At 42.1% G+C, this 27899-nt stretch overlaps 1 protein-coding gene across 4 annotated transcripts in view; it reads right to left on the bottom strand.

Moving 5' to 3' along the window:
* The window catches only part of usp8 (ubiquitin specific peptidase 8), a 66568-nt gene that overhangs the window by 3643 nt on the left and 35026 nt on the right, over positions 1-27899 (bottom strand). For all 4 annotated transcript variants that reach the window (XM_080214257.1, XM_080214259.1, XM_080214258.1 and 1 more), the window contains 12 exons: positions 24143-24311; positions 21086-21248; positions 20553-20697; positions 18262-18461; positions 13078-13650; positions 11812-11892; positions 10909-11168; positions 10074-10286; positions 9040-9250; positions 5581-5814; positions 3320-3462; positions 2681-2813 (listed from right to left, as the gene is read on the bottom strand). In XM_080214257.1, coding sequence (XP_080070383.1) covers positions 2681-2813; positions 3320-3462; positions 5581-5814; positions 9040-9250; positions 10074-10286; positions 10909-11168; positions 11812-11892; positions 13078-13650; positions 18262-18461; positions 20553-20697; positions 21086-21248; positions 24143-24311 — 2525 coding nt within the window. The remainder of the gene's footprint in view (positions 1-2680; positions 2814-3319; positions 3463-5580; positions 5815-9039; positions 9251-10073; positions 10287-10908; positions 11169-11811; positions 11893-13077; positions 13651-18261; positions 18462-20552; positions 20698-21085; positions 21249-24142; positions 24312-27899) is intronic.

The raw sequence follows: 27899 nt of genomic DNA, 5'->3' as shown, positions 1-27899 counted from the left end.
GATGTTATTCAGCTGTGAGGCTGATCAGTTTCAGAGTTTAACACTTAACATGAAGGAATATTTTAAACTGCTTTGTAGGTTTCATGAGATGGTGACAGATCTTGTGGTGGTGAGGGTCGATTTTCACTGACATTGATGGGAAGTGGCAATATAACTGGACGAGTAACCCAGAGCTCAGGAATAAATCCAGAAACATTGAAGTTCCACAATGACAGTTTTAGAATCAGCTGATGGGAAGAACAGCAGATACCTGGGAATGCCACCACCTGCAAGTTCCCCTCCAACCCACATGCTATTCTGACTCCGAAATATCATTGTTCCTTCACCATCACTGGGTTAAAATTCTGAAACTCCTTCCCTAACAGTACCTACACCTCAGCAGCTCACCACCACTTTCTCAAAGGCAACTAGGAATAGGCAATAAATGCTGGTGTTGCCAGTGACACCCACATCTCACGAATGAAAAAAAAGAAAATCAGTTAATAAAACAAAATTGGAATAATTATCAGTAATGCTGAGTATGAAATTTTTTTAAAACTATTTTAGGGAAGGAAGTGGTGTTTTAACCAGTCCACTCCATTGGATCTAACTCGTGTACCAATGAGATTAATGTGCAACTGTTCTCCAAAATGACAGTGGCAAACCAAAATTGCCACAAACAACAGTGGCTCACCAACACCAGCTGAGAGCAATAACTGCTAGTCCAGTCAGCAATACCCTTACCCTGTGAATGAATGACAAAGCTGGTTAATTAACATTTAGAAAAAGAACTCCTCACACCTATAGTGAGAGTCCAGTTACCAGGTACAAATAACTATTTGCTTAGTAAAGCAGGTTAGTGCAAAACCCTTGGGTAAAGGCTCCAAGGTACGTGAAGAGGCCATTTCACTTAAGGTAGGGTCTTCCTAAAAAGTGTCCCATGTCTTAAAAACTCTTCCAATTGGTTTGGTCTCATTCTTTTACAATACCATCAAGAAATAGACCCAGCTAGCATCCTCCAACAAATCCCTGCACAATGTCATAGCCATTAATTAGTTCAAAATAGTTATTGTCCATTCAATCCCAGTCAACTTTATCTTCTGATTATAGATTCTTCAATCATATTTAGAATGGAAACTGGCCATGTAACTATGTGGCACTAAGTACACGCTTGCAGAGACAACTGTGTTAGATCTCCTCTCTCCAAATCTACAATATAATAGAGAAACTCCTCTGCTCAGACTAACTCCATCTACTCCTCAATGTACAGATCATTTAAATTCAAAGTATACAAAATAAGCACAGAACAATGATTTTAAAACAGGTTGTGGATAATGTCCAAGTGATCCTGTTTTGCCTGAAGACCATACCTGGTTTCTACTTCCCTTCTCCAACTCCACAGGAGAAAGACTGACTATGATAATGGGTAAACACAGTAAGAAGTCTCACAACACCAAGTTAAAGTCCAAGAAGTTTATTTGACAGTAAACCCACAAACTTTTGGAATGCTGTTCCTTCGTCAGGTGAGTGGGAAGTTCTGATCAGAAACAGGGCATATAAAGGCACACACAGTTTACAGAATACTGATTAGAATGCGAGTTTTTACAGCTAATCTGCTATTCAAGTCTTAAAGGTGCAGACAATGTGAGTGGAGAAAGCATTAAACATAGGTTAAAGAGATGTGTATTGTCTCCAGACAGGACAGTAAGTGAGATGTTGCAAGTTCAGGCAAGTCATTGGGGTTACAGATAGTAGGTTTGATTGTGGTTTATGTCACACTATCTGTGTGCCTTTATATGCCCTGTTTCTGATCAGAACTCTCCACTCACCTGACTAAGGAACAGCGTTCCAAAAGCTTGTGGGTTTACTATGAAATAAACTTGTTGGACTTTAACCTGGTGTTAAGAGACTTCTTATTGTGTTTACCCCAATCCAATGCCAGCATCTCCACATTATAATAATGAGTCTCAGATCAGCTTACGTACCAATGGTGAACTTCTAATTCCTTTACCTGGACACATCATTTCTAATTTACTTCATGACGACCACATTTTATTTACCTTCCAACATTTAAACACTGCTCTAATTCCAGTTACCTTTTCTGTTTAACTGCAAAAATACCAACCCAATAGCCATAGGCCTTAGATATCTTCCCACAAAAGTGCTGGAATGTGTTACCTCAAAATGCTGCTAAAACAGAACACTGCAATATTTCATCTCCACCTTTTACCACTTGCCTGGAGTGGACAAGAAAGGTATTCATGACTCAATCCTGGACTCTGCCAATACACAGAAGGCTAATGCAGTGGTGCAAGGAGGCACCTCGCCACCACCTTCTCAAGGGCAGTTAGGGACGGATAATAAATGCTGGACCAGCCAGCAATGCCCACATCCCATTAGTAAATAAAGTAAAAACTTGGAAACTTGTCCAACGAGTAATGTTGGTCTCATTGGATGCCGACCACCATAGGCTGCTTTATTTTAAAATGAAGTAGAGAAGGCTGTGCCCAATAATTTGGAAAAACCATTGGCATTAAGGGGACAGAATTCATCCCAACACATCCAACTACCCACAGAGCAGACTGGACACAGGTTTCTAGCGTTTTTACAGTAATTTATCTGAAATGTGCAACGCAATTCCTAATGGCTACTTAACCTTGACTGAAGAAAATTTGTAAGCAGTGATAATTTAGCTATTTACCGACACAGCAAATAAATTGTATCTTTTCACATTATTCTTGGGACCAATTATGTAGTTGGTCAGATCCAGATTCTCCAATGGAAAGTCAACATTTGTCTGTAACTTCTGTTTCCATCTTCCTTCATAAGAGAATCTGTGAGAACAAAAAAAAATCAACCACAGCGAAGTGTTATATACAGAACTAGTACATAGCAGAGCAAGCAAATGAGTACAATGGGGACTGTGGCTGTGTTTATACCTCTTGTTGTGGTTAGAGGGGGCAAGAGAAGCAAGCGACAATTCTTGTCGTCTTACCTTTTGATTTAAATATAGATTAAAAAAAAAATCAACAAAGCACAATCCTCCCACCTGAAGTTAAATTCATGCTACAGGTCCACATGTCCAGTAGCTCAGTCATTCAGTGCGAGCAGCCTCCAGCTATGCTGTCAAAGCCCAAGCCCTCTCCAGACAAACACAAGTGTACTTTCCAGCTTGAATAGTAATCAGGAGAACCTTTTGACCGAATTCTCCACAACCCACCCTGGTACGAGGAGACAGAAGCTGACTGCTCTCAAAAAGCCAGAGTGAAACAGACCTGCCTGGAACACAGTGTAATTTGTTATGACTCACAGCTATGATCTTATTAAAAATGAACCACACCGTTTTAGATGCACCAATAGGATAGGTGGCAATTTCCAGATCTCTAACTTCTTTGTAGCATCCCTGTGTGTCTTGCAGTTGCTGCAGTGAAATCGGTTATTGTCTGTTAGCTTTTCCTCTTTGGAAAAGGATTTGAGGCAGTCCTTCAAAAGAAAACATTAAGATTCTATTAAAATTAAAAAGTTACTACGAGTTTCAGATTTTTGATGGAAAAAAACTTCTAACCATTTTAAAAAATTGATTGGAATTATGGTCAACACATTCCCTGCCCAGGGTGAACACTAGGGTAAAGGGACAGTAGGACAAATACCTTCTCCTCAGAGCACCACAAACTCTCCATCACATGTGCACTGGGTGCACTAACCCCACTTAGAACAACTATTCCTCAATGTTCATTTGATTCAAATTCACATTAACATCTAACAATTGGGAAACAGGAGAAAAAAAACAAAAAAACGTCTACAGTTCAAAATGACTGCTCCAGAAATACTCCAGAATTAGTAACACTTTACTGAAAGCATAACTTTCAGTAAAGTGTTAAAAGTAAATTACTGCGGATGCTGGAATCTGAAGCCAAAAGAGAAAATGCTGGAAAATCTCAGCAAGTCTGGCAGCATCTGTAAGGAGAGAAAAGAGCTGACATCGAGTCCAGATGACCCTTAAACTCTGACCCCTCAAAAACTTTGACCCCTCATAGATGCTGCCAGATCTGCTGAGATTTTCCAGCATTTTCTCTTTTGGTTTCAGTAAAGCATTTTCTTTTACCAGCAACTTCCTCCCTTACCCACTTTAAAATGTTGATTCCATATCCAGGTTAAACTACAGCACATTACTGAGTGTGCCCCACTGTGCCAGAGGTGTTGTTTCTCAGGCCACAGTTATTAAATCAAGCACCACCTTCCTGCTCTGGTAATACGAAGAATCCTGTAGCACTCAAAAACAGGGAGCTCTCAGTTTCTCAGCCAACACTTGCCAGTTATTAAACAAACCCTCTTGTCATTTATATCATTACGATTTGTGGGATCTTTGTTCATGCTCTCCTACACAACAATGACAACCCTTCAAAATTAATCCATTTATTGCAAAAGCGTTATGGGATGCTCCAAAGATAAGAACACTATGTCTTTTAGTTAAATCATGTGTTGGCAGGTTATCAGATTCTGGGACATTACAACTCTGCTCCAATTCTCCCAGATTTTCACTTGCAACAGGAATTGCTGGGTGGCAACTTAAAGCAGGAACTCTGGCCCGTATTCCCAGACACAGAAATTTATTATACCAAGATCATGGAACACTCAGAATCTGGGAATTACAAACTCAGTTCCTTACCTTGTGGACTAATAGGAAACAGTTCACCCAAAATGCAAGTCACACTTAGCCCCAAACCATTAGAAGCAGCACAGGTGCTTCCAGAGGTCTGGATGGAGTGGGAGAAGAGCGCACAGTGCATGTACATTTTTTAATGACTCCAACATTAATACAAGCTCAAGCATGCTATATGCCTAACCTCTTGGCCAATGAGTAATGCACTGGCCAAGATAAGAACATAAGAAATAGGAGCAGGAGTAGGCCATCTAGCCCTTCAAGCCTGCCCCGCCATTCAATAAGATCATGGCTGATCTGAAGTGGCTCAGTTCCACTTTCCCGCCTTGTCCCCATAACCCTTAATCCCCTTGCCTATCAAAAACCTATCTACCCGCGTCTTAAATATATTTAGCGAGGCAGCCTCCACCACTTCAACGGGCAGAGAATTCCAGAGATTCACCACCCTTTGAGTGAAGAACTTCCTCCTCAACTCCGTTCTAAACTGCAGCCACCCCACCCCCCCCACCCCCTTATCTTGAGGCTATGCCCTCTAGTCCTACTGTCCTTTCTGAGCACGAAGAGCCTCTAATATGTAGGATAGAGGTGGACTCTATCCTATCCATCCCATTCATCATCTTGTACTGGGGTTGAGGCATGTAAAACATGAACCTGGAAAAATAAAGTTCCATCCCAGAGACAGTTTTCTTCCTCCTGCCCTGAAGGTGGATTGTGCAAAGTTCAATTCCACAGTCCTCCCTTCCGTCTAAAGATCTGACAAAATGGTTCTCTGTGATTTACATTCCAAAAGGCAAGCGATGGCAGGCAATTCAACCATGGAAGCAACACAGTTCAGTCTGATCATACAATAAGAAACTGCCAATCTCCCCCAGATGAGCAACATAAAATTTGAACACAGTGTGAATAAACAATCTGTAAAATTCATGTAAACTTTTTACCTGCAAAGAACATTTGCTAGAAGACGGAAGGGGCAGAGACAAATACATAAAGGCTTCAAATGTTCGAGACCTTTTATGACAAGTCAGACACTGCACTGTTGACTTGAACTGGCCTTGGAACAATGCCACAATAATGGACTCATTGAGACATTTGTGCTTCTGCCAAGCTAGTTCTGCTGCTCTCGTATCGTCCAGGTTATCACAATTTTCCTCCTTGTATCTCTTCCGGTCAGCCTGTGAGAAATTAGAAAGTGAGAATAATTAGTCTGTCACATCTGTTACATATTAGATATAAAAATAAGTGAGAACACAGTGCCTCTACATTCTAACGGGACAGTAGACTTTACAAATTGTGCATATCTAATCCTAAAGCTGTAAAGACTACATTCAAAAGGGCAAGAGTATACCAGAATTCAAAATGTGCTCAATTTGGGTTAGTTTCAGACTAGCAGCACTTAATTCTGCACATTAAGCTGATCAAAAAACTGCCAAATTGAATATTCACCAACAACGTCTGGCCAGTGGAAACAGAGGTTAGGAATACGTTACCATAGTGGCAATGGAAGCTGGGTTTACTTTTATCATCTTCCAATGAACGTCCCAAAATGCACTGTATTCATTAGCAAAAAGAGCAGAATCAGACTAACCAATGCAACTTGTTTATTGTTTTTGGGATGTGAGCATTACCAGGCAAGTTAGCATTTATTGACCTTCCCAAATTGAGAAGGTGATGGTGAGCTGCCTTCCTGAACTGCTGCAATCCCAGAGTTGTAGGCAGACCCATTGTGCTGTTAGGAAGGGAGTTCTAGGATTTTGACCTAGTAGCAGTGAAGAAATGGTCAGAATGTTGTGTGGGTTGGAGAGAACTTGCAGGTGGCAGTGCACCTGCTGCCCTTGCCCTTTGAAATGGTAAAGGTTGTGGGCTTAGGTGGTGCTGCCCAAGGAGCCTTGATGAGTTGCTGCAGACCATCTTGTGGATGGTACACACTACTGCCAGCGTATGTTGGTGGTGAAGGGAGTGAATGCTTAAGTTGAGAATGAGGTATTGATTAAGGGGGCTACTTTATCCTGAACAGTGAGAATGTTGTTTGAGCTGTACTCATCCAGTTAAGTGAGGAGTATGTAATCACACTCTTGACTTGTGCCTTATAGATGGTGGACAAAATGTGGTGAGTCAGGAAGTGAATTACTCTTGATAGAACTCCCAACCTCTGCTTTTGTAGATGATCAACATAACTAAACTTTAGTAAATTGCAGCAATTCCACTAGTCTACAGCCAAGTTCATTTGAAGCTGCAACCATCTTTAGAAGCAAGAAAATAATTTATTGATCCAACAGAAAAGGCTTTTCATCTGTGCATATTTGGTAAATTGATGTAGCTGAGAACACAAAGCTGCTCCTCCCATGTTACTGTCTCTTTGCTTCTACTCCAATTCACAACTTTGACACTGGTCTCTGTACTCACTGATAAGAAAATACCAATAAAATTATGTCTTCTGTTTCTTTGGGGATATGACAAGATACCAAGAACAGAAAGGCAACAGTATATTTTAATTAATATGCAACTGTGGCGTAAACATAGCTAGGAGCCAACATTGGATTGGAATACAGGAGGAGCCAATCTTGCTCAATTTCATTCTGTTCCCCGCTGGCTCTTCAACAATTTATATATGTAACATTAATGGGATGTTCAAACTTCTAAACTTGTGTAGACATTGTTAAAGAGACCATTTTGCTTAAGAGAACATTATGTGAAGGTGAGGGGGAGAGATACAAAAGGGTCCAAAGGGGCAATTTTTTCACAGAGGTGTTGAGTGTCTGGAACAAGCTGCCAGAGACAGTAGAGATGGGTACAACTTTGTCTTTTAGAAAGCATTTAGACAGTTACATGGGTAAAATGGTATACAGGGATATGGGCCATATATGAAGGCAATTGGGGCTAGCTTATGGATTTTAAAAAAAGGGCAGCATGAAGGCGTTTGATAAGGTGCCACACAAGAGGTTATTACAGAAGGTTAGAGGGCATGGAGTTGGGGGTAGGGTGTTAGCGTGGATAGGAGATTGGCTGTCAAATAGGAGGCAGAGAGTGGGGGTCAATGGGTGCTATTCAGATTGGCGGTTGGTGACTAGTGGAGTGCCCCAGGAATCGGTGCTGGGGCCTCAGCTATTTACCATTTGTACAGATGATCTGGAGGAGGGAACCGAGTGTATGGTGTCGAAATTTGCTGATGACACCAAGATTGGTGGAACGGCAAATTGTGCGGAGGGCGTGGAAAGTCTGCAGAAGGATCTAGATAGGCTGAGCAAATGGGCCAGGAACTGGCAAATGGAATTTAATGTTGGCAAGTGTGAAGTTGTCCACTTTGGTAGGAATAATGGTAGGAAGGACTATTACTTACATGGCGAAAAACTGCAGCATGCGACGGTGCAGAGGGACCTCGGGGTCCTTGTGCATGAGTCGCAAAAACCCAGCCTGCAGGTGCAGCAGGTGGTCAGGAAGGCTAATGGGATGCTGGCCTTCATAGCGAGGGGGATTGAATATAAAAGTAGGGAGGTTTTGCTGCAACTGTACAGGGCACTGGTGAGGCCGCAGCTGGAGTACTGCGTGCAGTTTTGGTCGCTGCACTTACGCAAGGATATTTTGGCCTTGGAGGGAGTGCAGAGGAGGTTTACTAGGCTGATACCAGAGTTGAGGGGGTTGAACTATGAGGAGAGACTGAATAAACTAGGCTTGTACTCGTTAGAGTTTAGAAGAATGAGGGGAGATCTCATTGAGACATATAAGATGATGAATGGGATGGATAGGATAGAGGTGGAGAGACTCTTCCCGCTCAGAAAGGACAGTAGGACTAGAGGGCACAGCCTCAAGATAAAGGGGGGGGCGGTTTAGAACAGAGTTGAGGAGGAACTTCTTCACTCAAAGGGTGGTGAATCTCTGGAATTCTCTGCCCGTTGAAGTGGTGGAGGCTGCCTCGCTAAATATTTTTAAGACGTGGGTTGATAGGTTTTTGATAGGCAAGGGGATTAAGGGTTATGGGGAGAGGGCGGGAAAGTGGAACTGAGCCACGACAGATCAGCCATGATCTTACTGAATGGCGGGGCAGGCTCGAAGGGCTAGATGGCCTACTTCTGCTCCTATTTCTTATGTTCTTATGGACAGGTTGGGCCAAAGGGCCTGTTTCCATGCTGTGAACCTCGATGACTCTGAGACACTAGTCAAAGAAAAGCTGGGGAGACTTCTGTAATAATATTAGCAAACTAGAAATGGAGACAACTCTTTGATATATTGCATGTGTGTCATTCATCTAAAGATGCATCCTAGCTCCCTGTGAAAAAGCAGGATTAAACAATTCCTGAGGTGCATAATTCTGCTCTGTATCAGGATTTTACACATTCTCCAACTTGCCTCAAATATTTTCATTTATTGCAATAATATCAGAGCATGCAGAGAGCTCTTACTTTGTTAAGGTCTTCGTGGAGTCCATCCATTAGAAATAGAAGCAGCTCCTGGGAATCTTGCTGCACGTACCCTGCAAATGTGTCATTTATTTTTCCAATGCGTCCCTTAAAGTCCCTTGGACTGATGCATTTATATTGACCTGACCACAGGGTCTTCATTATCACACCAAACTCTTCAGCCACCTCGCCTTTATGACCAAGAATGTTCGACCTATCATAAATTAGAAATTGAAATTTTTCACACGAAACAACTGCATTCAATGTTTGGTAAGGCTGAGGTGGCATTAACATCTCGGAAAGGATGGAGGGAGCATCAACATTCAGTCTAGTTATAATCAACATTTTAAAGCTCTGATGAGTTCACTGTGAATTAACTCAGATTCAGTATTTGAATATTGTTGATTCTGCAATTCAGAACAGTCTGGGACCTTCACAACCACAACATGTAATCAATGCTTAAAGTTTAGTTGTTGTGCCAGGCCAGGCTATTCATTGCCTTCCTTCAGTTGTTTCAGACAGCTGCAGATGCACAGTATTTCTTAGGAATAAGGTTACGTGGTACCTTCTAGATTGCTACACAGTTAGAGTTGCGCAACTTAGCCAGAATGCTGGGTGTGATGTATACATTGAACTCCCTAAATGGGTTGGAATGTGACTGTGTTGGGTATGAACTATTAATGTGGCCAACAGGTGTAGATCTCGGTCTCATCTTTTGCACGAGATGTTAAACTAAAACCCTGCTCTGTCTCAGATAGTAGTTATTCTGATGAGCAGAGGAGATATTGCCAGTGATGTGACCAGTAGATATCCCTCAATCAACATCACCTTTTAAAAAAAATGTTTTTGTTATCATCCTGTTGTCCCTGGGAGACGGCTGTATACAAATTGGCTGCTGCATTTCCCACGTTAGAAATCTCTAAACTTCAGGAGTAATTCACTGACTATAAAGCATTTTAGTCACAGAGAGCTACTAATAAATGCAAGACATTTTTCTTTCACCTCATTGTGACCTTAACCAGGAGTGTATTTTTTACCTGTTAATATCTTGCTGGTAGTAATTTTTATTGAAGTATTCTGCCAGATGGGGAGTGTTGCATAAACACTGCAAGATGGAATTCATATAGCAGGTGTTGCCAAGGTTTCTCAGACCAGTCAGCGCTCGCCCCATCCCTCCATATACAGGATTCAAGTTTCGGATTTGAGAAGCGGAGGGGCTGGAAATTTCGGTTTTGCTGTAGCCAAGTGGCCTGTAAAAAACGCAAACCAAAAGTCCTTTTGATTCAGGATGAGGAACAGCGATAATCCTAAAGTTAGAAATTTAAAGTCCTCAATTATAACCATTAATTTGTAATGTACATATTATCTACTGTGTGAAATTACATAAATTAGAGTGAAGAAAGGCTCCGATTTTATAAATGTTTTACTGGGGAACTTGTTCTTAATTGTTCGGTTATGCTTTTCAACCTCCATGATACAGATGGCTATAAATTAAGACATTATATTATGATGCAATTAGAAGAGTGAATACTAGCTACACCTTTGTAATACATCATAATCTTGCAGCGTTCCTGTGTATTTTGCATTTGGGAGGAATGGTAAGCTGGGGAGGGGGCGGGGGGGTGTGAGTGTGTGTGTGTGTGTGTGTGGTGAGAATGGGCAAATAAGTTTACCTCAGCCAAGTATGGGTTCTCTGGATATCAGGTCCAGTGTGGCAATAACAAAGACTTGGGAGCAGGTTACTGACCCAAGATGGGAACAGAACATTAGTAAATATAAAATAATAATTTTTACAAGAGATAATTAATGATTTGAGTATGTCAATAATCACGCAGTAGCTAAATGACTTTGAAAGCAATTAAAAGAACCTACTTGGTTTCCCGATTGACTCTGGGCACTAGTTTTGTTGTTACTTTGCTTTGTTCATCTTGAACTGCTTGGGCAATGTCCGGTGAGGAGAATGACCGTTTTAACTTGGGAACATCAACATCTGCTGCGCTTTGTGCTTTGGCTTTATGAGCTGGAGGGGTGGCAGGAGGTGTAATCGACGGAACCATTTCAGGTGGATACATGTGAACAGTGTTGGTTGGTGAATGATAGTAACGGTAGGTTCCAGTCACCACATCAAGAAACTAGAAAGGAGCAAATACAAGGTGAAGGCGCCACTTGAATTATTCATTTTTTTTTACTGTAATACCAAAAAGGAGACAATCTGCAGTGAGACTTATTCTATTGAAAGATATTATCTGTTTGATTGTGAAAAAGTTGGAAAAACCTATCTAAAAATTATTTATTTTCTCAAAGCTGTGTGTTGTAGATCACAGAAATAACTGCCTTTGTACAAGAAAAAGGAATACCCGCAGAGTTCACAGTGCCAACTTGGACTGGCACTGTTTCTGCATTGCAATGTTAATCTTGCTGCAATTACAAAATAAGCACTCTGCCAGAGACAAAGCATATTGGTCCAATAAACTGCTGCACAGCTGCAGTTATAATTTCACATCTTGAATTCTTCAGTCAGCTTGGCTACTTTCAGCAAAAAGGAATAAACAAACAAGTGGAAAGCATCAACTGGAACAGTGCCTTGTCGAAAACAGATACCTCGGTCATTGTGTCTGTGACAGAGTAACTCATGGATCGACAGGTGAGGGAAAATGTGGTTCTTGTTTCCTGAAAAGATGCATAATCTTTCTAAAGTTTGGCTGAAAAAATGTAAATGAATCCTCTGGGGAAAACACCTGCTTTTTGTCAAAAATTACAACATGGTCACTGTACCTTCATCCAACCTGGTGGTAAGCCTGGGACCGAGCGGCCCATTTCCTCGCTTCTTGCTCTGATTAATGTATCACGATGTTCCTATATATAAAAATGAAGTTTCATTTATAGGTTTTGTGCAGATAGTCAAAAGAAAAGTATTCACATGCATAAAATTCTTTTCATGAAATATGCGCACAGATATAAACCACACATCCAAAAATATAAATAAGAAATCAGCACCGTTTCAGATAGTGAAACCCAGAGTCCAAAGGAATTTACATATTGCTAGTTGATGCACACAGCAAAGGCTGAGTAAGGAATAACTGGGATGGGCACACAGACTGCATTCTGTCCCTATTCCATTGTCTGTATTCTGTCCTTTTATTTTAAAATGTTCACAATCATAAATCTAAAACAAAAATCGCAAATGAAATCCTCATGCTAATGCCTGTGTGACCCAATGACGTATTTTGTCCTTTGCAAGGACAATTGGGAATGGCCAACCCGGTATTGCTAGCCAGCAATACTCATCCTATGAGTGAATAGAAAAAAAAATCAAGGTTGAGGACTCCCGGAGTCACTTCCTTCTACCCCTTCTAATCTTAATCACGGTGCTGCCAATGGGTCACAACACACCCAAGAATAGTGCTGGAGGAATGTGGGACATTGGCTGAAAGATAAATAATCTTTTAATATGACTGTAACTGGTTGTTGCTTAACTAGTCTGAGAGACAGCTTCCCAAATTTGGTGGACACCTCTCATGTTATTGAGGAGAATTTTGTAGTTAACTGGGACGGGTGCAAGTCATATCCAAAATGTAAAAGGTTTAAAAAAAATGACTATTGGTAAAAGAAAATTCAACCCCGAAGATTTTTTGAATATGCTCTTTCATCTTCCTTGAAGATGTGTTCTCTGACCTCCCATTTTCCTGCTACCCATGACCAATTTCATTGCTGTGTTTAAACAAGCCATTATAAGTTAATTGATTGCAATATATGATCTTAATGAAATCCACAGCACACTCTGAAAATTTGTTATTCCATAATTTATTCCATAATTATTCCTAGTTTGTTACAACTTTTATAGGAATTAAATCAGTAATTCCTATTAGGATTGTATAGGTGAATGGAACCATTTAGTCCAATCCCATTTCCCGGTCTTTCCCTTCTTATAGGAACTTCAAGGGATGAAAAAATTCTTCCTGATTGGTCAAGTATCCTTTTCTCTCCCACCTGTCATTACATTTAAAAAAGACCAGTAAAATAATGTTGCCAGTGCTGTACCTGTTTCTCTATGCTTGCGTTACTGCTCTCTGGCTCAGAAACAGATTGTTCACCACTGCTTTTCCTCAGGTCTACTTGATTGCTTACTTGGCTTTCAATTTTGCCCTTTTTTTCTGGTGATGGCTTTTCTTGGTCTGCTAGTCTTTTTCTTTCTGCTTCTTCTTTCCGCTGTCGGTCTTCACGTTCCTGCATTTTCTGTTCCTCATTTTCTCTGCGCTCTCTCTCTTGCTCTGCTTTTATTTTAAGCTCTTCCTCCTCTTGCTGTTCAATTTCTCTGCGCTCTTGTTCTTCCCTTTCTCTCTCCAATCTCTCCTTCTCTTGCCTCTGTTCTTCCAGCCTTCTTTCACGCTGTTCTTTCTCCATCCTGGCTTTCTCGCTAATGAGTGCTACTTCGGCATGGATCTGGTTTCTCTCTTCATCCGTGAGTGATTTCTGTGCTTCCATTGGTGGTTTTGTTGAGCGATCTGGAATCACTGGTCCGTTGCGAATGGGTTGATCGTCAGCGCCAACAACCTCTATTTTAGGTTGAGGCCGATCTGGCAGTTTCATTGAAGGTTTTTTTGTTCGATCGACCTGTTTAAACACAAGAGCAGAATTGTCTTTGGCGTATAGTTCAGGACCGTACAAAGATATTCATTAAAAATAGCAATCACACATTGGCTATTCAACACCCGTACATTAGACGTACGGAGTGAAAGAGAACGTGTTGAGGCCACCAATATGTGCAAGACTGATTTATTTAGCAGCTTTCACATCTACAAGATACCCCAAAGTGCTCTTTTAAGCCAATGGAGTTCTTTCAAATAAAAGCAAAATACTGGCTATTGGAAATCTGAAATAAAAACTGAAAACGTTGAACAAACTCAGCAGGTCTGGCAGCATCTGTGGAGATAAAGAGCAGAGATAACATTGAGAATTGTATGACCCTACTTTAGAGTTCTGAAGAGTCATACAGACCCAAACGTTAACACTAGAGTACTTTCAAAGCATGGCTGCAATGTAGAAATGTAGAAAAATAAGTAGCTAACTTGCTCACAGCAGGTTTCCAAAAACCACAACGTTATACTCAGAGAATGTGTTGTTTTTCTTTGGAATGGTGTCTTGGGATCTTGCATCCACAAGGGAGTAGATGGTGCCTCCCTTTAATCTATCATCTGAAAAATGACACTTGCAGCAATCCCTCAGTAGTGCAGCCTTAATTTTTGGTCCCAAGTACTGGAGTAAACCTTACACCCAGAATATTGTAATTCGAGAGACAAGTGTGCAACTCATAAACTAAGCTATATCTGACACTAAACTGCAATTTTATCAAACAGAATAGCTAGACAACAATAGCTGCAATTGTTGACATACCTTCAATCGTAACTTGTTCAAAATATAAAACTGCAGATACTGTTTTCAGAAATCAGAAGAAAAATGCACAACACAAATCAATCATTCATTGCTTCTGCCTATCTAACTTGATTGCACATAAGCAAAAGAACAAGTCAATAACAGAAACCAAGGTGGGAAAGTCTGTGATGTGGGAATGTTTGGTGGCTAGGCACATAGGGTAACTGAGGGAGAAGACAGTAAACAGTGAGAAAGAATTTTATTAGTTTAATTGTAATGGAGTTATCTTATAATTTTAAATAGCTCAAAATGTACATTTAATGTCCTACTGTTTTGCAATCAAAAAAGATATTCATATTGTTGAAATGGAAATTTTCCTGCTTCTTGACTGTGATAGACTCAACAAAAGTAATTCCGGCAAAATAACTAATCTTTATTTACGAAACACTGCATGCAGTATTGGCAGTAACTTGAGTTTGGAGAGCAGTTGTTACGACCTGCTAATTCCTTCTCAAGTCTGCGCTTACATAAAGAATCAGTTCAGTATTTATACATAATCATTATCAGTTTGCGTGACCAGAGCTTATTCAGGAATTCGATCAGTAGTAGCATCATAAACAATGTCATAAATTATGGTACAACCTGCTGACTTCCTAGAACACTGTCTCATCAGTCATATCTTTATCTTGTCCTTTGATAGTACATAAGGAGGTCAGTGACTCCTTCATCTTCACCTTATCGTGTCTTATTCAAACAGCCCTAGGTTTTGTGGAGTCAGCCTTATCAGGTCTTGACCTTCTCCAGTCTTACTCATGTCTTAGGTTATGCAAAGTTAGTTTTCCTTATTTTGTACCAAATACTTGACCAATTTTCCCATCATGCCACTACTTCATTCATACAACTTCACAACATATTCAATATAGACACAAAAATGGATGGTTTGAATTTTTTGTGCTTTTACAAGTGATTTTATTGAACCTTGCTTCAAAAGCCAATGAGAGAATCTAAGTGTTTTCCTTTGACATTCATCAGTAATATCATCAACTGATTCCCCAACCACCAACATCCTGGGGGCTTAGCACTGACCAGAATTAGAACTGGGCCAGCCATATAAATGCTGTGGCTACAAGAGCACGTCAAAGGTTGGGAATCCTGCAGCAAGTAACTCAGCCGATTCTCAAATTATCCATAGGACACGTCAGGTGTATGATGAAATACTCTCCACTTGCCTGGATGAATGCAGTTCTGACACTCAAGAAGCTCGAGAGCATACAGGATAAAGCAGCCATTTAACTGACACCCTATTCGCCAACTTCAACATTCACTCCCTACACTACCAACTCATAGTGACAGCAGTGCCTACCATATACAAAATGCAACTTGCCAAGGGTCCTTTTGACAGCACCTTCCAAACCTGTGCATCGCCACCTAAATTCCCCCGCAAGTCATGTACTGTCTTGGTCTGGAACAGGATCACCACTTCTTTACTGTCACCTTTACTGTCAAGGGCAATTAAGGATGGGCAATAAATGCTGGTGTTACTAGAAAGGTATTTGCGAGAAGAATGGTGCTCCCAGAATACAAAGGGATGAGGGAGGCCTTGGCTAAGGTAGACTGGGAGCAAAAGCTTTATGGTGGAACAATTGAGGAACGGTGGAAGACTTTCAAAGTGATCTTTCACAGTGCCCAACAAAAGTATAAACCAGTGAAGGACTGTAGAAAAAGAGATAATCAGCCATGGATATCTAAGGAAATAAAGGAGGGTATCAAATTGAAAGAAAATGTATACAAAATGGCAAAGATTAGAGGGGAACTAGAGGATTGGGAAATCTTTAAAGATCAATATAAAGCCACAAAAAAAGTTGTAAAGAAAAGTAAGATGGATTATGAGAGTAAACTAGCTCAGAATACAAAAGCAAATAATGAAAGTTTCTCCAAATATATAAAACAAAAGAGTGGCTAAAGAGTGGATGAGAAGGGGATGTAATAACTGGAGATGAGAGAATGTCTGAGGCATTGAACAGGTATTCTGTAACAGTCTTCACAGTGGAAGACACAAATAACATACCAAAAATTGATGATAGGAAGGCTATGGCAAGTGACGACCCAGAAACTACTATGACAAAAGAGGTAGTGTTGGGCAAGTTAATGAGGCTAAAGGTAGACAGATCTCCTGGTTCTGATGAAATGCATCCCAGGGTACTAAAAGAAATGGTAGGGGGAAATAGCAAATGTACTAGTGGTAATTTACCAAAATTCACTGGACTCTGGGATGGTTCCCGTAGATTGGAAAACAGCAAATGTGATGCCACTGTTTAAAAGAGGAGGTAGACAAAAGGTGGGTAACTATAGCTTAACAGGTTAGCTTAACTTCTGTAGTAAGGAAAATACTTGAATCTATCAAGGAAAGAATAGCAAGACATCTGAATATAAATTGTCCCATTGATAAGACGCAACATGGGTTCACCAAAGGAAGGTTATATTTGACTAATTTGGTGGAACTCTCCGAGAACATTACATGTGCAGTGGGCAAGGGGAACCAGTGGATGTGGTATATCTGGATTTCCAGAAGGCATTTGACAAGGTGCCGCACCAAAGACGGTTACATAAGATAAAGGTGCATAGCGTTACGGGTAATATATTAGCATGGATAGAGGATTGATTAACTAACAGAAAGCAAAGAGTGGGAGTAAATGAGTGTTTTTTCTGGTTGACGATCAGTGACTAGTGGTGTGCCTCAAGGATTAGTGTTTGGACCGTAATTATTTACGATTTACACAGATGTTTTGGAGTTGGGGACCAGGTGTAGTGTGTCAAAATCTGCAGACGACACTAAGATGGGTGGAACAGCAAAGTGTGCCGAGGATGCTGAACGTCTGCAAAGGGACATAGATAGTCTAAGTGAGGGGGCAGGGGTCTGGCAGGTGGTGTACAGTGTTGGTAAATGTGAGGTTATCCATTTGATAGGAATAACAGAAAAATGGACTATTATTTAAATGGTAAAAAACTGCAGCATGCTGCTGTGCAGAGGGACCTGACTGTCCTTGCGCAAGAATCACAAGACGTTGGTTTGCAGGTGCAGCAGCTAATTAAGAAGGCAAATGGAGTTTTGTCCTTCATTGCTAGAGGGATGGGGTTTAAAAACAGTGAAATTATGTTGCAGCTGCATAAGGTGCTGGTGAGGCCATACCTGGAGTACTGTGTGCAGTTTTGGTCTCCTTACTTGAAAAAGGATATGCTAGCACTGGAAGGGGTGCAGAGGAGATTCACTAGGTTGATTCCAGAGTTGAGGGGGTTGGCTTATGAAGAGAGACTGAGTAGACTGGGGCTATACTCATTAGAATTCAGAAAAATGAGGGAAGATCTTATAGAAACATATGATAATGACGGGAATAGAAAAGACAGAAGCAAGGAAGTTGTTTCCACTGGCGGGTGAAACTAGAACTGGGGGCATGACTTCAAAATAAGGGGGAGCAGATTTAGGACTGCGTTGAGGAGGAACCTCTTCACACAAAGGGTTGTTAATCTGTGGAATTCCCTGCCCAGTGAAGCAGCTGAAGCAACCTCGCTGAATGTTTTTAAGGCAAGGATCGATAAAGTTTTGAACAGTAAAGGAATTAAGGGTTATGGTAAGTTTTCTATCTCCCTTCACACCATCAGTCTAGTGATTTCTTATGTTGCAAGATACCACTTCACTGAAACCAGCAGCACAGGCATTAACGAGGAAGTAAAATAAAATGAGTTAACCAGGCACTGGCAGGGAAGAGTGAAGAATGCAAGCAGAACCACAGCAACAGGAACATGGGAGCACAGTACGCACTTTCTACTAACATGACAATATACTGCACATACCTGTGGAATGGCTTTCACTGCAACAGGCTGCCCACTGATCGCAACCCCAGGACCATTAGGCACATGTGCAGTTTTAATGCTGACGTTTTTTGGTATTGCTTCCAACTCAGGTACATGTTCATTTAAATTCTCCAATTCTTTTTCATCAACATCTTCAGAGGGTGGGTGAGGTTCCTCCAATGATGGGTAACTGAAGTCCACTGTCATCAAAAAAAAATGAATACAGTGCTTTTTGAACACAAGAGTACAAGTGGACCATGTGGCCTGTTGAGCCTGCTCAGCTATTCAGTATGATCATGTCTGATCTCAGGCTTCAATTCAATTTCCCCCCACTCACTTTGAAGTCCCTTCCCCTTAAATCCCTGCAGGATCCCAAATCTGCCTATCGCAGCCTTAAATGTATTTAACAGTGGAGCATTCACACCCCTCTGGGGAGGATTCCAAAGATTCAAAACATTTTGAGTGAAATAATTTCTCATCTCAATAATAAACGTTCGGCCCCTTATCCCAAGACTGTTCCTGTTTTAAACTCTCCAGATTGCAGGAATAATTGCTCAGCATCCACCCTATCAAACCTCCTCAGAATTTTTCAGCTTTTAATGAAATAGCCTCTTATTCTTCTAAACTCCAGAGAATATAAGCTCATCTTATTCAGCCTCTCTTTTTAGGGCAATTTTCCCCAATGTACACGGGCCACTCTTTCAATCACTTGATTTGTGAAGGTCATGTGCTGCTTCACCAAACTAGTGGTTGGAGGCACAAGCTTGATTCCCTTAATGCTGAGTGGGGAATGTCAGTTGCAGCAGCAATTATAATGCTTGGTTAGTCTCTGACCATTGACCAAGTCAATATCCAGTCACTCCCACCTTCTAGAGGATTGGGCTTTCACAGTGATTCTGCTGTCACATGATTAAGAGCCTATTCTGACAAAGGGTCATCCAGACTCGAAACACTGCCTCTATTCTCTCTCCACACATACTGTCAGACCTACTGAGGTTTTCTAGTATTTTCTGGTTAATGGAAACCCCCAGTATGTTGATAGTAGGACATTCAGCAATGGCAATGCCATTGCCATTGAATCACAGAAATAGAAATCATATAACCCTACAGTGCAGAAAGAGGCCCTTCGGCCCATCAAATCTGCATCAAATACAATCTCACCCAGGCCCTAGCCCCATATCTCTGCATATTATGCCCACTAATCCTTCTAACCTACGCATCCCTGAACACTAAAGGGCAATTTCTAGCATGGCCAATCAACCTAACCCGCACATCTTTGGACTGTGGGAGGAAACCAGAGTACCCAGAGGAAACCCACACAGACATGAGGAGAATGTGCAAACTCCACACAGACAGTGACCCGAGCCAGGGATCGAACCCAGGACCCTGGAGCTGTGAAGCAGCAGTGCTAACCACTGTGCTACTGCGCCGCCCAATGTCAAGAGGTGATGGTTAGATTCTGTCTTGCTGAAGATAGTAGCTGCCTAGCATTTGTGTGGCACAAACGTTACTTGCCACTTGCGAGTCCAAGCCATGCTGCATTTAAATATGAACTGCTTCATATTGGAGGAGCTGTGTATGGTGCAATCATCTGCAAACATCCCCATTTCTGATGCTACAATGGAAGGAGGGTCATTGATGAAGCAGCTGAAGATGGTTGGGCCGAGGACACTACCCCGAGGAATTCCTGCAGCGATAAACTGGAGCTGAGATGGTTGACCTCCAACCACCACGATCATCTTCCTTTATGCCAGGAACGACTCCAACCAATGGAGAGTTTTCCTCGAATCCCACTGACTCATTTTTCTATGGCTCTTTGAAGTCATACTTGGCCAAATGCTGCCTTGATGTCAAGGGCAGTCACTCTCACCTTACAACTGGCATTCAGCATTTCTGTCCATGCTTGAAACAAGGCTGTATACAATGAGGTCAGGTGCTGAGTGACCCTGACAGCATCTAAACTAGGTGTCGCTGAGTAGGTAATTTCTGAGCAAGTGCTGCATGATAACACCTGATGATCCCTTTCATCACTTTGTTGATTGGGAGTAGACTGATAAAGGTGGTAATAGGCTGGGTTGGATTTGACCTGTTTGTGTATAGGGCATCACTGGGCAATTTTTCACATTGTAGTTCAAATGAATGCACACTACTTGCATACAATTAAACACAAGTAATATTGCTGCCCATTGCGAATTACTGCACACTAGTACTTTAACTCTCGCTGCTACCCCATCACCAACCCCCACCCCCCAACTTTCACCCCAGTAGTTCCTTCAGGAAGCAAAACTTACAGGACACTTGGACGGATCCATGGGTTTCTTTCTTTGGAGCAGTAACTTTGGCATTAGTAGTATACATTGGGTAGCAGAGAAGCCAGCTGTCGTAGCCACCTTCCAATACCAGCGGTTCGCTCCGAAGAATTATCTGGCTATCCCACTGCGGCATAAAAATTTGTAAGTTAAAAATTCAGTATCTTTTTGGTAAGCGATCTTGCACTTTCCCTCTGATCACAAAAAGCTTCGAGTGCATCAATTATTAGTAACACCATAAAATTGCGACGCATCCTGTGATATTCACTTCAACCAAATGAGCGAGAACAAAAATCAGAGAAGCTCTTGACTTTGTTTGGCTGTCTCCCCACAGCTGCAGGATGTTGCATGTGGGTGGTAGGGTTACAGCATTCTGACATTATGGGAAGGCATCAAATGCAGAACATCAATTCCTTGTAGGGAACTGGAAGGGAAAAATTAAGATTTGGAGGGATAGATACAAGACATGCACAGGATGAAGTGCAATAGAATATTTGAGAAAAAGATTTCTAAACCTTATAAAGTGCATCCTTGAGGCTTTGAAGAACGGTTCCCCTTTTCACTTTGTCGATGGAACTGAACCAATCCAACAAAATAATGTAATCAACAAACTGACGCCTTTGCCACATGTCTTTTGACTCCTCTGGAAGTTTCAATTCTATCTGGTTAACTGTGATGCTGCAGAAAACAGTTTTAAAATGATTTAGTTCCTATCTCCCAGCAGGACATTTTATACAATTTAACATCAAATTAAAGCAAACTGGAAGAGCTGCTCACAGGCTAATAAGACATTTAACAATAACACATACAGAACCATAACTTACAGATTATGTACCAGACACCATCATCATTCCTGGGTACCTTCTGTTTCAATGGCAGCACAAACCCAGAAGTGGCAGGAGTGGTAGAGTCAGGAGGCAGTTGTCTTGAAAATCCTCAACACCCACTCTGGTCCCCATGAAGTCTCACAGCATGAGGCCTCAGTAGGGAGGTGCTTCACTGTCCATCACCAAGAGAGGTTTGGTAGCACCATTACAGACCAATTTGGCCAAGTCCTTAAGAACTGCTGCTAGACTGGATCTGACGAGGGAAGGGGGAAAAACATACTTGACATCATCTAGCCTTCCTGCTTCAGATGCATCTGTTCATGACAGCATTAGCTGGCGTGACTGTCGCACAGTCCCAATGCAGAGAAAGTCCCGTCTTCACACTGAGGATACCCACCACTGTATTATGTGTCACTACCACTGTGCTAAATCAGATAGAGTTCAAATAATCAAGAGATTCAAAACTGGCCTCTCTGAGGGGTCATCAGCAGCAACAGAATTGTAATCGCATGGTCCAGCATAAGCGCGCACTCCATCATAGCCACCAAGCCAGAGGATTAAGCATGAAGGGTGCAGGAGGGCATTCCAAAAGCAGAACCAGGTATACCTAAAAATGAGGGGTCAATCTGGTGAAATCAGTACTAATCAGTCCAAACAGCATAAGCAGCAAGTGTTAGACCAAGCTCAGCAACAAAGGACAACCAATGGACCAAATCCAAGCTCAGCAGTCAAAGAACAACACAGCACAGGAAACAGGCCCTTTGGCCCAATGAGCCCATGCCGCCATTTCAACATTGTGAGTCCCCTCTTCCACCCATGACCCTTGTCTACACTTATGGCACTCCACATTGGAAACCAGATTGAGGGGAGACTAATTTAGGGACAATTTGTTACACCAATCAGCCTAAGAGCACATCTGTCCTGTCAGACCCAGGCGTAAACAATCAAATAGCTCACTGGAGGAGGAGGCTCTACAAATAATCCTTTCCTAACTGATGGAGGAAATCAACACATCAGAGCAAAAGACCAGGCTGAAGCATTTTCAATAATTCTAAATTGGTACTGAGTGGATGATCCATACTGGCCGCCACTGGAGATCCCCAGCATCATAGGTGTCAATCTTCAGCCAATTCAATTCACTCCACGTAATAGCAAGAAATGGTTGAAGGGGTACTAGATATTTTAAAAGTTATGAGTCCTAACAATATTCTGGCAATAGCACTGAAGACCTGTTCTCCAGAATTTGCCGTGCACCTAATCAAGTTGTTTCAGTACAGCTACAATACTGGCATCTACCCAGCAATGTGGAAAGCTGCCCAAGCATATCCTGTACAGAAAAAGGATAAATCCAACCTGGCCAATTACTGCCCCATCAATCTACTCTAATCAGTAAATCTATTGAAGGGGTCATCAGCAGTGCTATCGAGCAGCACTTACACGGCAATAACCTGCTCAATTTGGGTTCCATTAGATTCATTGAGCTCCTGATCTCCTTACAGCCTTGGTTCAAACATGGACAAAGAGCTGAAATCCTGTGGTGAGGTGAGAGTGACAGCCTTTGACGTCAAAGCAGCATTTGACCAAGTTTGGTATTAAGGAGCCCTAGCAAAACTGGAGTCAATGGGTATCAGGAGCAAAATCTTCACTGGGTTGGAGTCCATCTGGCACAAAGGATGATGGTTGTGATATCTGTGAAGTTCAATGATTCCAGCTCCAGTACATCACTGCAGAAGTTCCTCAGGGCCAAACCACCTTCAGATGATTCATCAAATGGCCTTCCTTCCTTCATAAAGTTAGAAATGGGGATATTTGCTAATGATTGCATAATGTTCGGCATAACTCACAGCTCTTCAGATACTGAAGCAGCCCATATCTATTCGCTGAAAAACCTGGGTAATATCCAGGCCTGGGCTGACAAATAACATTCACAAAAATCAAATGCAAAGCAATGACCATCTCCAACAAGAGAAAATTGAACTATCGTCCCATGACATTCAATGGCACTACCACTACTGAATTCCATGATAATCATCCTGGGGATTACCACTGCACATGAACTGAACTGGCTGGACTAGCCATAGAAATACTGTGACTATAAGAGGAGGTCAGAGTACAGGGATCCTGTGACAAGTAACTCACCTCCTGGCTCCTCAAAATCTATCCACCATCTACAGGGCACAAGTCAGGAGTCCATTTGCTTGGATTAGTGCAGCTTCAACACCCCAGGAAGTTTGACACCATCCAAGGCAAAGCAATCTTTTCAAATGGCACCCTATCAACAAATATTCACTCCCTCCACCTCTGCTGCACAACGGCAAGCTTGTGTATCATCTACAAGATGCGATGCAGCAAATCACCAAGGCTCCTTAGGCAGCATCTTCCAAACCCATGACCACTACCCTCTAGAAGGACAAGGGCAGTGGGCCCATGTGAACACTGCCACCTGGAAGTTCTCCTCCAAGCCACTCAACATCCTGACTTGAAATATATCACTTTCCTTTACTGTTGCTGGGTCAAAATCCTGGAACTCCCTTCCTAACAGCACTGTGGATGTACCTATACCACAGACTGCAGTGGTTCAAGAAGGTAGCTCACCACCATTTTGAGGGCAATTAGGGACCTGCAATAAACACTGGCCTAGCCAGCAATGCTCTCCCATGGAGGAATAAAGAAAAGCTTCAATTTTCTTGCCAAACTTTAATAGCAGTTACCAAAACTATTTCAAACTTGTATTTAATTTCCTACCCTGGACTGACAGCTTCCTCCGGCACGCTTATACAGCATGATCTAGCCAGGTGTATGTGGGATTCCAGGTAATCCTTGTTGCTTCGTGCATCCATAATGATTACTTCAGTGTTTTCATCTTGCAGCATTGCAAACAACTTTTCAGCAGTGATCGCTCCCTGAGGTGAATCTGTTTCCCACAAAGGAAATATAATGAAATGAATAAAACAACCAATAGGTTAGTCAAAACACTAGTTACAAGCAAGAGGTGAGTGGAGAGAAGAGGGAACTATTAGAACAAAAACTCACTTTTCGTTTGTGCTTAAATACAGCAGTCAAAAGGATCAGTGGCTTTTCTGATCTTTATAGATGACCTAGGCTTGGGTGCGCAGGGAACAATTTCAAAATGGACGAGTTAATATTGTTAACTCTGAGGACAGCAGGAAACTTGAAAAGGACAGACAGTCTGGTGGAATGGGCGAATCACTAGCTAACTAAACTCACAAAGCATTGTATTCTACTTCATTAGAGACAATATGCAATAAAATTCACAATTCTGAAGACTGTGTAAAAACAAACTCGAGGAGATACATGCAGAAATTGTTGAGGATGGTACAGCAGGTTGAGAAAATGATTAAAAAGAGATATGGGATCCTGGGCTCTGTTTTATAAACAGAGGTGTACTTGAAAAAGGAAGTTGGTTCGGCGTCAAGTGAAATAGTGCGAATAATTCTGGGCACTGTACTTCAGGGAAAAATGTGAAGGAAAATGTAGAGGTCACACAAAATATTAATGGGAATGGTCCCAGGATGAGCAACTTCACTTACATGGATAGAACAAAGAGGCTGGGGTTGCCCTCCTCAAAAAGGCTGAGAAGACATTTTATCAAAGTGTTCAAAATCATGAAGGGTCTAGTCAGAGTAGGTAGCGAAACCATTCTCAGGGCCACAAAGCAAAGGGCTCTGATTAAAATTGATCATCACATAAATCAACGGCAACTTTTAATGCAGCAAGTGGTTAGGATCAGGCTTGGGTTGATAAGTGGCGAGCAGTGTGTACACCATTAGGATGCTGGGCAATGTCCATCACCAACAAAAGAGAACCTATAACTACATCCCTTGATATTCAGTGGCGTTAGCACCATAGAATCCCCCCCCACCAACCTCCCGAGAGTTACTACTGACGAAAAATTGGAACTGGAACACCCATATAAATAACGTGACTGCACAAGCAGATCAGAGGCTGAGAATACTGAGGCAAGTAACTCACCTCCTGACTCCACAAGGCCTGTCCATCTACAAAGCACAATTCAGGGATGTAATGGAATGCTCTCCGCTTGCCTGGATGAGTGCAGCTCCAAGAACACTCAAGAAGCTTGACACCATCCAGGACAAACAGCCCACTTGATCAGAATCTCATCCATCAATTTAAACATTTACTCCTTACACTCCCGGTGCAGGTGTGCAACGTACAAAACAGACACCGCAGCAACTTACAAAGACTCTTTTGAAGCATTTTCTAAACCCATGACTGCTACCATCTAAAAGGCCCAGGGCAGTAGATGCATGGGAACACCATTGCAGGTTCCCCTCCAAGCCACTCACCACCTTAATTGGGAAATATATCCTTCACTGTCACTGGGTCACAACTGTGGGACTCCCTCCCTAACAGAACTCTGGGTGCACCTACAACACATGGACTGTAGCGGTTCCAAGCAGCAGTTCACCACCGTCTTCTTAAGGGCAATTAAAAATGGGCAATAAATGCTAGTCTTGACAGTGACGCCTGTATCCCACAAAAGGAGGAAGATTCAAATTGTGACCTTTAAAATGGGATTGGATAATTATCTTGAGAAAATTTATTGTAGGTTGATGGGGAAATTATAGAAACGTAAAAAGTAGGTGCAGGAATAGACTATTTGGCCCTTTGAGCCTGCACCACCATTCAGTACAGTCATAGCTGATCAGGCACTTTCAGTATCCCACTTCTGCCTTCTCTCCATACTCCTTGATCCCTTTAGCCTCAAGGACAACGATCAGCTCCCTCCTGAACATACTTAACATAGAAACATGGAAAATTATGTGGGAGTGGGACTTGACACTACCTTTAAAAATCTTTTAAAAAAATCATGTTCTTTGCATGTGATGCGCATTAACAGAGCTAATTTATCGTCACAACCACAGAAATGAGCTCGGATTAGAATCAACGCAGGATTAAGAACAGAAGGAGAATTTTGGAGATGAAGCAGCTTGTCACAAATGTGATAAAAAGGAGTGTTTGATGGTGGAAGACAAGGACCGAAGTGGACTATATTGTTATATTTGCAGGATTTGATTTTGTAAAACATATATATTTATTGTAGAGTACTAGTATGAAATTGAAAGGGTTTGAAAAATGAAACCATCTTTGAACGTTGGTGTTCCTTTTTTTGGGCGGAGGGGAGGTGTAACATTAGTGTACCTTCAAGAAATTATTTTTTAAAATCATGTTCATAAGAACATAAGAAATAGGAGCAGGAGTAGGCCATCCAGCCCTTCGAGCCTGCCCTGCCATTCAATAAGATCATGGCTGATCTGTCGTGTCTCAGTTCCACATTCTCGCCCTCTCCCCATAACCCTTAATCCCCTCGCTTATCAAAAACCCATCAACCCACGTCTTAAAAATATTTAGCGAGGCAGCCTCCACCACCTCAACGGGCAGAGAATTCCAGAGATTCACCACCCTTTGAGTGAAGAAGTTCCCCCTCAACTCCATTCTAAACCGCACCCCCCTTTATCTTGAGGCTGTGCCCCCTAGTCCTACTGTCCTTTCTGAGCGGGAAGAACCTCTCCACCTCTATCCTATCCATCCCATTCATCATCTTATACGTCTCAATGAGATCTCCCCTCATTCTTCTAAACTCTAACGAGTACAAGCCTAGTTTATTCAGCCTCTCCTCATAGCTCAATCCCCTCAACTCCGGTATCAGCCTAGTAAACCTCCTCTGCACTCCCTCCAAGGCCAAAATATCCTTGCGTAAGTACGGTGACCAAAACTGCACACAGTACTCCAGCTGCGGCCTCACCAATGCCCTATACAGCCGTAGCAACACCTCCCTACTTTTATATTCAATCCCCCTCGCTATGAAGGCCAGCATCCCATTAGCCTTCCTGACCACCTGCTGCACCTGCAGGCTGGGTTTTTGCGACTCATGCACAAGGACCCCGAGGTCCCTCTGCACCGTCGCATGCTGCAGTTTTTCGCCCCGTAAGTAATAGTCCTTCCTACCATTATTCCTGCCAAAGTGGACCACCTCGCACTTGTCAACATTAAATTCCATTTGCCATTTCCTGGCCCATTCGCCCAGCCTATCTAGATCCTTCTGTAGACTCTCCACACCCTCCGCGCAATTTGCCGTTCCACCAATCTTGGTGTCATCAGCAAATTTCGACACCATACACTCGGTTCCCTCCTCCAGATCATCTATATAAATGGTGAATAGCTGAGGCCCCAGCACCGACCCCTAGGGCACTCCACTAGTCACCAACCGCTAATCCGAATAGCACCCATTAACCCCAACTCTCTGCCTCCTATTTGACAACCAATCCTCTATCTACACTAACACCCTACCCCCAACTCCATGCCCCCTTACCTTCTGCAATAACCTCTTGTGAGGTACCTTGTCAAACGCCTTCTGAAAATCAAGAAAGACCACATTCACCGGCTCTCCTCTATCCACTGCCCTAGACACATCCTCACAGAACTCCAATAAATTCGTCAGACACGACTTCCCCTTAAC

This window comes from Carcharhinus amblyrhynchos, chromosome 28 (genome assembly GCF_965287045.1).
Source record: "Carcharhinus amblyrhynchos chromosome 28, sCarAmb.v2.hapA, whole genome shotgun sequence".
NCBI lineage: Eukaryota > Metazoa > Chordata > Chondrichthyes > Carcharhiniformes > Carcharhinidae > Carcharhinus > Carcharhinus amblyrhynchos.
Note: the sequence above shows the minus strand (reverse complement) of the source record. Positions and strands in the feature narration are given on the sequence as shown.